At 42.4% G+C, this 13,621-nt stretch overlaps 1 protein-coding gene across 6 annotated transcripts in view; it reads right to left on the bottom strand.

The window, feature by feature from the left end:
* UNC5D (unc-5 netrin receptor D) overlaps positions 1–12,738 on the bottom strand; it is a 520,162-nt gene extending 507,424 nt beyond the window's left edge. For 3 of the 6 annotated variants that reach the window (XM_058525190.1, XM_058525191.1, XM_058525194.1), the window contains exon 1: positions 12,368–12,737. In XM_058525190.1, coding sequence (XP_058381173.1) covers positions 12,368–12,470 — 103 coding nt within the window. In that variant the 5' untranslated portion in view covers positions 12,471–12,737. Of the gene's footprint in view, positions 1–12,367 lie in introns of all 6 variants that reach the window. The other 3 variants (XM_058525192.1, XM_058525193.1, XM_058525195.1) reach the window with 2 other exon arrangements.
* Between the last annotated feature and the right edge of the window lie 883 nt (positions 12,739–13,621).

The raw sequence follows: 13,621 nt of genomic DNA, 5'->3' as shown, positions 1-13,621 counted from the left end.
ACAACAGTGGTGCTGACTGGGACCTTGCCCTGCTCTGCAAGAGGAACTATACTGCCTACACCCTTCAGTCACCAAGACCAGTATGAAGATATTAATCCACTCATAAATATGATTGATCACTTAGCATTTACCTCCTGGGCCTAGGAGACATCAGATGAGGACTGAAGGAAAATAGGAATCTCCAGTTTGTGGGCCCTGTGCTTTTGTCCAGAAGGGAAACATATGTTACAACCTCCAACTCTGTGTTCCTCAAAGTCTCCTCCTCATTACATAATCTCTCATATAATCCATCCCTTTTATTAATACTTCAGTTCTTCCATCCCAGCAGGAAGAGTCTAGCTCCCAAAGGCCGAAATGTTTCGTGCCAGCATCCAAATTCACTCATGCAAGTCACTTGAGATCCAGTGTGGAAAGAAACGGCCTCATGCGGAGGGGGAGGCAAATCAGGAGCGGTCACTTTCATCCCCGACTCTTTTGCTATGAGAGGGACTCCCAAGTATCTCCTCTAAATCTCAAAAAAGATCAGTTTCTACATTTATTCACAATCAATGCACCCATTAAGTCAGTGTCCTCCGAGGAGTTTAAAAAAAAAAAATACTGGTGGATCCTAGCCTGAGATTCTGATTTAATTGCTCTGAAATGGAGGCCCTGTCATCCCTCAGCTAGTAGAGAACATTGGAATTAGACTGTTTCTCTTCATAATTTAAATTACACACATATGTATTTCTATAAACAAGGGTTACATTAAACATTTGATGCTCATCTTTCAATCCACTGTCTTTAATAAAACTGTTTAAACATATATAAACATCAATTTTAAGCTTCAAAAAAAAAAAGCTAATGCCCACACACATTCACAGCACCTGTCCAAAATTTTCTCACCTAACCCTGGATGACAATACTACAGATGTTTGCCGTTCTGTAAGTTTGAAAAAATGGCTTTGGGTGATGACCAAGAATCTGTATATTTAAAACCTGACCACCATTACCACAGCAAGATCTTTCACTGATAATTGCTAAAAATAACCAAACCCTAAATATTTTGACACCTAATCTCCAAGAATCAGAAGTTTTCAACATCCTACGTGTCTAATACTTTCCGAGCAAGGTGGCTTCAACGTGAATAATAATCATGATAGCATCACCAGAGTTCATAAGCTCCAGCTACAAGGATTAATTTTTGCAAGTCGTCATGGCCATCAGAGATGCAGAATTCACTTTAAAATAAAGAACTATAGGGAGTGCATGGGAAGAAGCAACTGATGCTTTTAAAATTATAACCAGTCACTTTAGATGCAGATTTATGGTCTTTTGAGGGTCTCACTGACACACTGTTGCCAACATCAAAAGCTTTCTTAGAAGAAACACAAGTCCAATGCTTGTGCACATTTCAAATCTGCTCCACCTAGTGTCCTCTGAGTGTCCGATCACTGTATCCATTTGAATAACACCACCTCATAGCAGGCCCAGGAAACCATTCAAACTAGAAAGTGTTACCTTCTCACCACACGTGAAAATTCAGATTTAAACAGGGAAAAATGGAAATTGGAAGTGATTTACTTATCCAGATAAGAATTAATCACCGGATGGCAAGTACCAGTCTAAAATTATGTCTTTTGGCTAAAGCAGAAGGTTCCCTATTCTAACTCATGGTACTAACACAACATAGTATTAACGGAAATGAAGTGAATATATTCTTTCCTACATATAGATTTTCTTTAAATAATTACATTTAGAAAGTCTTTAGGATCTACTAGTGGATTCATACTGAGCAAATTTATTACCAAGGATGTAGAAGTTAAGTAATTAGAACAAAAGCTTAAGGTTCACCCTAAATTTCACCCAAACACAAAACAAATCTATAATGCAAACCTCTTTGACAATATTAATTAGCTCTCCTACATGAAACCAACTTGAGCCCCTCAAATCATAGCTCCAAAATTCTATAATTAAGAACAGAGTCAAAGAAGGGGCCGGCCCAGTGGCACAGCAGTTAAGCACACACACTTGGCTTTGGCAGCCCAAAGTTCACAGGTTCGGATCCAAGGCGCAGACCAAGGCACTGCTTGTCAAGCCACACTGTGGCAGCTTCCCATATAAGGTGGAGGAAGATGGGCACGATGTTAGCCCAGGGCCAATCTTCCTCAGCAAAAAGAGGACGATTGGCAACAGCTGTTAGCTCAGGGCTACTCTTCCTCACACACACACACACACACACACACACACACACAAAGAACAGAGCCAAAGAAGAAAATCTATCCTATTTCAAAGGTATTTAGAAAAGTATAAACATTTTAAATAAAGGAAAACATCCTTTCACGGAAAGGTAAAATGATCAATAGTCTTTAGTCTTCTGGTATCATTCTTTTGAATTCCTTTGTGTCTTTATTGATTAGTTTTGTTATTACAGTTCTGAAAAGGAAAAGGCAAGAATATTTGGAAAATGAAGATCTGGATTCATGGGCGAGCACTGAGATAAATGACCTCCAAAAGCCAAGTAAGCTACTTGGCTTCTCTAGACCTTAGTTGTTCATGTAAAGATTTGGGCATTGGCCTAGAAATTTTAGGTCCTTTTCAATGATATAATTTTATAATTTTTCTTTACAAATGAGAAACGGAAGTATATAGAAACTCAGTGATCAAGTTAATGTTTATCAAATGTTACATAAAAAGCCACTTAACTGCTTTTTGTTTTCTGCTTTTAGACAATGCTCCTCCACAAAGCTAGAAAAAGCTTTATATGCATATTCAAATAATTACTGAAAATGAGGATCAACTGGCTCCCTGATCCTTCAAATCTCTTAACAAAATGTAAGAAATTCATGGATTTAAGACAAACTGGAAGGCTGAGTGTTGTACCTTGTGAGTGTTGTTTGAGTCAAAGGTGTTTTATTAAAATAATTTGAGAAGACTTCAAATCTGGAAACTTAACATGAAATTTCGTAAATCTGGTTTGTGTTAAAAAGTCAATCTAGCAACTGTGGGCCCGTGATCCAACTGAGCAACAATGAGCTGTAGTGGAGGGGTGCCTAACCCCTTCAGCCTTTTTCCACTGAACCCATTTCTGTTCCTCGAGTTGCACATATATGTATTAGTCTATAACCATTGATTTAAGAGAAACCAATACATAAAATTAAATTCCTTACTAGCATAATTCCCGAAGACCCACTAACTTGTCCTGAAAATCCTACTTTCAGAGCATTTTTAATTGAAGGTTTTGATACATATTTAAAATGCCAAGAAATGCTTCCTGAAATGATAAAAATACTGTGAATAAATGGTACTGAGAACAATGGAGCACATCATAGAATGTTAAAGCAGGAAAGAGCTTAGAAGACAAGTTATTTCTTCTCATTTTAGAAATAAAAAGAACAAGAGAAAAAAGTGACATGTTTAAGGACACATGGTCTTGAACTTTCCAGCCCACCATCTTGCTTAAATGAGAAGGGAGCTGTGACTTGAGGAAGAGAGGGGGCAAGAGGAGACTGACAATTGGAGGCTAGATGGGAGATACCACGGAGAGAGAGAGAAATGGGAGTATCAGAATTAAGAAGCTTACTTTCAAGTCTAAATTGTCTGCATCTCAATTTGAATGATATTAATGCTATTTAAATTAATAGCATAGAACTTTAATGATAAAAGTTTGCTATAATGATGATATATGACATTCTACTAATATATAATACATGCACACAGATATCCATGCATTAGGGCACTTATCACCTTGACAATTATTAATAATTGGCTGTACAAGTGATGGTCTTCTCTGCTGCATTATATGTTATAGTAGAGCTGTCTTTTCACAGTCCTATCCCACAAGTTGATACGCATCTCAAGCTGTCTGCTAAACTTGAGAAATGGTTTTTTGGGTCCTTTTTTTTTTTTTTTTTGCTCCAAGGTTAAAAAAAATTGAATGACAAATCTTTTATCCAACTTTATTTCTTTAAAGCAAACCCCCAAACACTTACATCCCACCCACACGCCTCACACTGACAAAACCTGTGAACCTCCTCATTACTTCTGCTTAAGGGAAACAACTTTGGAAATTTCCTGATGCAACGCTGGTAATCACTGTAGCTTCTCGTCCCAAGACTGAGGGAGATACAAGCCTTGTCTATTTAGATGCAGGATAGTTCAACTTTTCCCAGTTCCTTTCAAAAGGCTTATAACAAACTTACATTTCCCTGGAAAGAATTTTATTTTGTGGTCTGTATTTTTTTCTCTATCTCTTTTTAAAAATAGGCTAGATAATTCTTAAAGACACATTGATGAAAATTGTTATTGGAAGTCCAACTGCATTGTGCCACTACACTACTTTCAAATACAAATTAAAAGACTTTAATCTTGTTTTACAACCGTACACAGAAAGAAAAAAATGAAGCACATGCACTCAAAATGAATAATAAAGACAAGGTATTTAGAAAGCTAAGCAGACTGAGGAGCTAGTACCATATTTCTAAAAAGTGTTTGGTGTCTGTAATGGCATCATTAAAAATAAAATCGCAGAAGAACTAATTTGTGATTTTACTTACTTTAATGAACTCTTTAATTCCTTTGAATTTTTAAGAAATTATAACTTAGCAAGTTCCTCAGAGTATTTTACATACCACTTATTCCATACTACAGTATGTGCCATTTTTAATATAGTCACAATTTTACTTTCCTCTCATCAGTCCTGACACATTTCCTACTGCCTCTTTTCCCTGGCGGGCTCATTTCTGTTCATAACCATGAGAAACATAACATCATATAGACCAAGAAGGCAACACAGGTATCATTCAAAATGTTTATTCATTTATTTCTCCTTCTCTGCCACACGCTTGTGCATCCACAGCCCTGTGTCAAATGTAATGTGTACAGAATATTGTATCGTCCAACTTAAGTGTAATTAATCTATTTGGTAATACAGTAGAACTACATGGTAAAGAAGTCAAAAAGGCCCGGAAACCATTTGGAGACTCAGCATCTAGTCTTAGTACTATTTATTGCTACCCATCTGGGCTTTGTTGAAAAATCTCTAAAAAACCTTAATTTCATCATCTGTTCAGTACCAGGGTGGATGTGAAAATACAAAGCGATCAGAATTGTGAACGTACCTTAAAAGTGTCAAGTTCCATACAAATGAATTACTATTCAAAACAGCTATCCATGATAGTCTCACATCTTACATTTAATCATCTTTCTAGAATATTCTGTCTGGGAATGTAGGCTTTAGAATCTGTGGAGGGAAAAAACACAAAACTCTCTTACAGTTATTTAATTCCTTCTCTGGCAACTAAACGTTCCTGAGTGTTTTATCACAAGATTGAGTAAATTTTAGTAATTTTAGCCTCAATATTATTTATGACAACATAAAAAGGTACAAGTAAAAATATTAGTTAGCATGTGCTACTGGACAGGCTCTGCCAGGTGCTGGGTAAGCAGCAGTAAGCACAATTGGCCCTGCCAAGTGGAGATAACTGTTTTGCAGCAAAGACAGACAGACCCAAACACCAGCTCCCACACCATGTGGTGACAACAAGGATCCAGCTGCTTGGGGAACGTCAGTGCCCCACACGAACATGGCTCTGTTTTCTTTAACCAGCTGGTTTTGTTCTATCTCTTACTTAACTATAGCTTTGTTCTCTCATTATCCTGAACTCTCCGTCATTTTTAAGTGTAGCTCCAGCCAAGAGATACAACAAAATGAAGGAGCACTGTAGAGGGGTAGAAAGGCCTCTTATTTAACAAAAATCTGACTTTCGGCAAACTGTTCACCTTCAAGGGGACTCAGTGTCCTCTTTATTACAAAAAATGAATTAGGTGCAGACACAAGTCTTCAATTACATCAAAATAAAATATAAGACTTAAAATATTGCATCTATCTTCACAAATGCTGGAAGTGAGACATCATATTACATCAGAATGGTGCTCCCTGAATGTCTATTAGTTTTATGAGAGACTGGATGTTTGTCTGAGTTAAAACTGACAGTGTGTTTGCCTAGTCTTCTTTTGGCATTTTTAAAAATAGTCTTACATTGAATTCCACCACATACTGGCTTCCAAGTGAAAAACAATATTGAAAATCAAAAACTTAAAGTACTGTCATCTGTGGCCCTGCTACTCAATTGTGGTCCATGGATGGTGCCACCTGGAAACTTGTCAGAAATGCAGAATCTCAGGCCCCTCCCTAGATTTACTAAATCAGAATGCGCATTTTAACAAGATCTGCAGTGATTAAAATGCACATTAACATTTGAAAAGCACTGATTTGTGAGTTTCAAATATTAGCAGCTTAGCTTCCATAACCCATGATCATTTGGTTCCCCCCCAGTAGATTTTTATTAAATTAAATTCAAATAAAGATGAGAACTACTAAATAAGTACTGTTGCTAGCAGAGGCCATCAATCACTTGCAAACAATTCTAAGCAACATGCCACAAAATTTATTTAGAGGCAAATCTTCTCATTTAATATTTAGTACATACATTTGCCTTTATTGTAAGTTATCAAAATCTATGAATGATATTAAACATAGTTATCTCAGTGTTGGTTGGGTCCTTGAAGTAGTCAGGACAATTGCTTCACTTTGGTCTCTTATATCTCCTGCTTCCTAGGCCTGCCTGCCAATCACCTACCTTCTGGAATGTTTGCAATGTCATTTTCCCTTGCACTTACCTGATTGAGAAATGACAGCATTCAATTTAGGTAACAACAACGCATCTGTAAAGTTCATTCTTCTCCACGCTCCACATTGTTGGGCTGATATTTTCCCACATGATTCCTGCCATCCTCATAATGCCAGGATGGAGTGGAGGGGTACATGTGCCAAGGTCTCTCTCTTTCTGAGGAGGAAGGCTCTTTTGCACTTTATGAACCAAAATTTGGGGGCAGGAAGTCAATATCTGCATTAGTGAAGTGGACATTGACCTCACTTAGAAAACAGCTCTTGGCTTTCCAGTTTCCTTATTTATGAAGGAAACTGTCAGAAAGAGCTGGTCATATAGGAAGAAAACAAGCCTCGCCTTACTCTTGTTCTCTTGGAAACAATATTAGGAAATATTTTATGTCCATAGTGGTCTGACGTAATCTGAGAAATGTAATACACATTTATTGTTTCTACTTTAGCCCGGTAAACAAAACCCTAATATTACTGTCCCTGGGTTCTAGTTCAGTTAAGTCAGGGTGGGGGGCAGATATTGAGGACAAAATACGTGGTACACACCGCACTGCACACAAAAACCCAAAAAGAAAGAAATACTCCAAAAGCACAACAGAGTTCACAGTGGATTTCTAAGGTAGTCCAAGCTGAATACATTAACATCCGCCTAATTCTGAAAATTATCTACGCACAGCATGTGTGTGCGCACAATAAGGCCCTACAATGCAATGTGGCACAAACAATTAAAAGTTCTTTTCGAAGTGGAAATGCAAAATAGAACGAATATCTATTTTCTATAAATGAATCTAGCCATCTGCCTCGCAAGAGCAGCAGCAGGAGTACCCAAAACAGCAGAAACAGCAGCCTCTGGTGTTAACAATCTATTCTCAAATCTCACGCTCCACATTTCCCTGGCAAACAAGGCTAAAAATACAAGATGTGCAACAAATAGTCTCTTGGGATCTGCCTTTCCATGGATGGCGTATTCAATTAGAGTAATATTTTCTGTTGAAATTCAAAATTGAAAAAAAAAGCAAGCTATCATATTAGAAACTGGCGTTCAGAATTTTAAGTGTGAATCCAATCCCAAAGTATATTAAGCTGAATGGTGAGAGGGTGGTTGTTTTCAGACAACATAAATCTCTGAGATTTATCTGAATATATTTATAGATTTATTTAAGCTACTCTAAATTCCTCTACAACTCGCACAGTTATAGAGATATCATTTTAGTACTTTTGTCACCAAAATATAAAGGTCATTTCATTTTCAGCAGAGTTTAGAAAACTGTTCTTGTCGTAGGCTCTGGAGTCAGACTCCATAGGTTCAAATCCAGGCTCCTCCACAAACTATCTCTATGGCCTTGAGCAAGTTATTTAACCTCTCTATGCCCTTTTTTTCCCATCTTAAAAATGAGAATAATAACATTACTTACCTCATGGAGTTATTTTAAGGATTAAATGAGTTAATGCATGTAAAGCATTTAGAATAATCAACCACGTACACTAAATACAATAATTACTACTATCATCTTATACTCACACGAGGCCGCAAAAATGTGTTCTCTTAAGGAATAGGCATAATATAAAGAGTGGTAGCAACACAGTGGTAGTTCTCATGCCAACACTGGCCGTCTAGCAAATGAGGGAGTGAGCAGATTCTTTACCTAGAATGTGCAGCTGAGAATGACAGGGGAAAGTTCCCAGTGGTTATTCAGTCATGCTGTTAGTCCACGAAGGCATCAAAATAAGGAGGACAGAAGAGAAGACAATGACATAGCTGGTCAAGTGGCACTGCCCGGAGTATGGGACAATCAGGATTAATGACAAAGGTGTAATTAAGAAGGAGGGCCCATCTGGGCTCTCTGTGAACACGCATGCCTGTCCACTAAGAGGACACCCCGTATCACCACCGCCACCTTCCTTAAGAGGATGTTATGGTATATATCTTTCTTTGTACACCTACCTTTGGGATTAGATTTTAATACATGTGGTCTGGGTCTCTACCCTGTGTATTAGAAAAAGAAGAAGAAAACGCATAAGTGGGTGGTATCAAATATTTACTATCTCCTGAACAACTAATTCCTTGATAAACATCTAAAGCTGGCAATATTTTAAGTTGGATGTTATATTTGGTAGGAGGACAATAAAATCAAGCTTACAAGTCTTTGAGGAATAGACAGAGAAGTGCCTCCCTAACTAGTCAGACAGCAGCGTCTGGAACTACCTGACAGATCCAGTCACCCAGTTCTAAGAGAGCTCACGGAGGAATCCGGGGGCTCCACGGATTTCCCCGGCCTAGAGGGGACCAGGTAAAGAACCACAGATCCCCAGAGCGGTCATTCAAAGAGTGAAGAAGGATGGAAGGGAGGCATTACTATTTTTCATAGTAAGACCATTAAAAAGGGTGACGTGCTGCCATCACAGGGCCAGGTCAGAACAATTCACCTCGTCTTAACAACTGAGATACTTAAGAGATCTCTTGAGCAGAACACTTGGTTGGGTAGGAAAAGAAGGCGCCACTGGACTGCTCACGCTAAAAGCACAACCCAAGAGTCAGAAAAAGCCAAACCCGGCAGGAAATTAGGAGAAAATGCTCTTTTCTCATAGCCCTATGAAGGGACAGATTTTTGAGGAAAAAGAATAGAATGAGGAAGGGGGGTGCTCATAACATTTGTTAAGGAAGAAGTGGCTATAGATTTAAAACTATATGAACTAGGTAAACAGATTTAGAAGGCATAAACCATATGACCCTATTATGCCTATACAATAACTGTGTACTTCTCTTGCCCTTAATGCATTACTGTAGCTACTGTGAGGAGGAGTTCATTGTTGAGGAAATGTTTTAAAGCAAGGAATTGTGGGAAAGCTCAGCCTATCTACAATTACCTTCCTCCCTGCCTTTCAACTAGGATGTCTTATGTACAGTACCTAATACAGGAATCACCACCAGAGCAACAGCAGTACTCCTTTTTTTCAAAGAACGAAAACAAAACAGTATGACAACAAGATGTGGATTCAATTAACACTTGGCAGGTCACAAAGAACTCTTAAGCCACCTTCTTTTAAGTTGGAAAGTGTTAAAATATACAGTAATCATGCACGAAAGTGCCATCCTTACAGTATGCCACCAGCCAGGAACATAAATCGGAAGAAGTAAGTCTTGCTTACAGAGCAAGGAACCGCAACATTGCTCCTTGGGCCACGACTAGTTTCTGCAGGCCATCCCCTGCCCCAAGTATCTTCCTCTCTGAGGATATTCAAAGCCAATTATCTGAAATCTCCCTCTGATTTTCAGAGGGTTTACATTAAGTATGGAGGGAAAGAAAATAAAAAGGAGTTGGTGCAACCACCTTGGAAACAAATAAAGGATAAACAATCATGAAGAAAATGCTACTGAATTGTTAAATATTCTTGTATCATCAAAGCAAATGGCATAATTCTGTATATCTTGTTGTTTAGGGAAAGCAGAATATCTTGGTCCAAATCAAGACAAAAAGGCTTGCACAACAAAACTATTTACCTGGATAAATAAGAATAATCTAGGGCCAACCCTATAAAGTCTGATGAGACTGCTGAAAGCATGCCACAGAGCACACCTCCTCTTGCCCATAATGAATGGGTCCCTTCCTGGGCTGGGAGAACTTAAGCAACACTGAAACACACCCTTTGCTCCAAAAACTCCAATTGTGCCCACCTGTCCAAAGGCAGGTGCATGTGTCTTCACAGGTTTCATTGCCTGCTTCCTGCTCATTTCTTCAGAAAGCTCTGACAGATGCTAAGGGTAATGGGCTCCATGCCCCAGAAAGTCAAATACGACAAGAGAAATATTAGTCAGATTTACTGCTCCACTCCATGTGTCTTGAACATTACTATGATCTGTGCAAGACATTTGTTGTAAATAAGCCTGCAGAGTGTATAGTATGTTTTCCAGGAGACCTTTAAAGAACAGCTTGCAGACAAGAGGTGCTAGCCTTACTTTCACAGCCAGCAAAACTCCATCCAAGAGGCTTTTGGCATGTCCCCACCTCTTGTTTTGAGCTGGCTTCAAGACAGCTCCACCAACCAAATCCCAAGGGGCCAGTACATGGAGTCAGTCACTGTTAGGTATTCCACACTGAATAGCAAGTGGGAATGCAGACATTCAGATCAATATTTAGAAAAGAAAAGGCCCACTTTTCCCCGTAGTGTATTAAAAACAACTCAGAGCCGACTTTGCAAGGAGGCATTCTCCGTAGTCAATTAAATGGCTGAAGCTTGTCTTATTCCAGCAAGGGAAAGAATTCTGCTTCACCATAACCCAGGGTGTGCAACCACCGAGGCTCATTTTTAAACCTTCGCTGCTTTTTAAAAAGCCTGCTCCATTAAAAAAAAAAAAGTTTTCAGGAAATGAAATGCAAACAGTCACTGAACAGGATCATTAAATGGAAAGCCTCTATCCACCTTTTTCTTTCTTTTTTTTTTTTTCTTTTAATTCTTCATTCCAGGCAGCACCACTGCTTTTAACACACCGCTAGCTTTTATAAAAATGAGATTATATTGGCTCTTTTGTGATCGTGCTCAACCCCTTCCACCCTTTCCTGTCTCGCGGCTACTCAGATGATGTTCAGGATAGCAGAGCAGAGGGTGAGGTGGTCAGCTCAGTTCCACCGCTCCCCAGAAAGCGTTAGGTAAATCCTTTAATGCAATTACACATTCTAAGCCTAATGGATGACACACAGGGAAAGAGAAAGGTAGAGAAGGGCGGGAAGGAGAACCTTCCGGATTATTTCAAAGGTAAAGCCACGCTACTCAAGCTATATCTGAAATTGACTCTGATCATCTTCAGAACAAGTCCGCGGGATTTATCTTGAAGTTGATGCTCCTGGTCCTCGCTCAAGGTGGAGCTGAAACCAGTTGCAAAATTTCACTCTGCTGGAGTCCAGAGGATTCAGGAAAATGGTTTTACCTTTCAAAGTCAGAAAGAAGCAGCGGTTTCCCCGCTGCTCAGTGGGGCCCCGCGCTCGCTAGCTCGCTAGCTGGAGCAGGCACCCGGTAAGGAGAAGAGGCGCCGGGTGAGCGGCCTCGGGCCAACCGCTCATCCGGGCTCGGCACTGCAGGCGCGGTTACACGCAGATGGTGCACACAGCTCTCCCGAGCTCCCGCACACACGCGGCCTCCTCGAAAGAAAGCCCGGTGCTGGCTAGGACCTCGGGCTAGTGTCGCCCGAAGGGTGTCAAGCTTAGCGGACTTCAGCTCGGGCTTTGCTCCCTGAAGGGAAAAGGAGCCCTCTCTATTGAAACCCACCCTACAGAGACTGGCATCACCCGGCCCCTCTCCCCAGGAACTCTCGGACACCGCTCTGGGCGCCCCCACCCTCCCATGAACGATATCTCCTTGGAAGGAAGTGGAGAGAACAGGAGAGAGCGAGATTGGAGTGAAGAGGTGGGTACTTCAGTCTGCAGCAATTGGGAAGGGCTTGGAAAATGGAGCAAGCGGGGAGAGTAAAGAAAGGGTAGGGGGTCCAGGTCACAGCAACCTGTAGGATTGCGGCTGATCGCAAACTTGGGGTGGAAGGCACTGGTCCCCTCGGAGGTCCGCCGCCCGAGTGCCATCCCGTCGGGCTGGGCGCGCGGAGAGGTGCAGGGCGCAACTTGGGCAGGCAACGCCATAGGCGCGGGTCCCGCTCAGCCTAGCCCGCGCGCCTTCGCCCTCGCGCCAGCCCCGCCGCCCGCTCTGCCCGGCGCTTACCTCGGGCAGCCGCAGCCCCCGCCGCCCAGAAGCAGAGCCCCAGCCAAGGGAGCCACCGGCGCGCCGCTCCAGCGCCTCCTCCTGCGGCAGCCGCTCTCCCCATGCTCCGCGCCGCGCTCGGGAGTACGGTTCCTCTTCCACGCCCCGGGAGTCCGGGAGAGGCACGGCGAGCCAGGGGCCGAGACGAGTGGCTCCCGGGGGGCTTTAGCGAGTGACTGCTCCGCGGCCGCTCCCTACAGCAACGGGTCAGGGCGCTCCGGGCCGCTGGCTGGGCACCCAGAGGAAGCGCGCGCCCCCATAGCCTCCCACGGCGGGGCGACCGCTGCCGCCACGGCCGCCGCCCGAGTCGCCCGCCGTCCCCGCCGCGCCGCTCGCAGCGCTCCCGCCGCTGCCGGGCTCCGGACTAGGGAGCGCCGGGGCGAGCCCGCATCGCTAATGAGACCCCCCGCGGCCGCCCCTTCTCCTCCCCTCCGAGCGGCAGCCAATGAGCCGGGCCGGGGCGGGGCGGCGGGCGGGGCGGCAGCGGCGGCCGGCCGCGCGGGGCGGGAGCCGGGGAGGCGCAGGTGAGCCCCGCGGCGGCTGCGCCTGCCCCCAGGTTCCTCCACCGTCCGCAAATAGCCCTGGCGCGGGGAGAAAGGATGCGGGTCGGAGTCGGGCTCGCGGAGACAAGCACACGCCTCACGATGGGAGCAAAGCCGGAGGGCCTCTTGGAGGCGACCAGAGCGCAGAAAAATATGGGCATCTCGTTTCCCAACTCAGAATCTGCTGCTTCCACGAAAGCTCTGTTTTGTTCAACTTTGAGCCCTGTCACAGCCCTGCCTCTCCCGCTTCCATGTTTTTAACATCAGATCAGACATCACTCCGGAAAAATTCAAAGGAAGAAAAAAAGACTTAAATGCCAAGTGGGGAAAAATAACACTAGAATAAATCGTTATCGCAACTATGATAAATATACACGCATATAAATAAAGAGCTGGGGCAATTACAATCGTGGGTGCATTAAGGGATATGTGATAGATTTTTATTCCCCCCCATCCTCCCAATGCCCTTGTCTGTGGTCCTAATCACCCTGGAATCCTCCAACCTTTCAGAAAGCTCCCTAGTTTCTCATGGTTCCTGTTTTTGTTTATTTGTTTTAGTCTGGGCCCTGGGAATTGCCTTTCTTCTAAATTATCAGGGAAAGGAGAGTCGTGCTGGGCTTTTATAAGAAGAAGGAAAGAAGATTTTTCTTAAAAGTGTGGTTTGTTTTGAATA

The sequence above is a fragment of the Diceros bicornis genome, chromosome 29 (genome assembly GCF_020826845.1).
Source record: "Diceros bicornis minor isolate mBicDic1 chromosome 29, mDicBic1.mat.cur, whole genome shotgun sequence".
NCBI classification, from domain to species: Eukaryota; Metazoa; Chordata; class Mammalia; order Perissodactyla; family Rhinocerotidae; genus Diceros; species Diceros bicornis.
The sequence above is the reverse complement of the archived record's forward strand: the minus strand, read 5'-3'. Positions and strand labels throughout refer to the sequence as shown.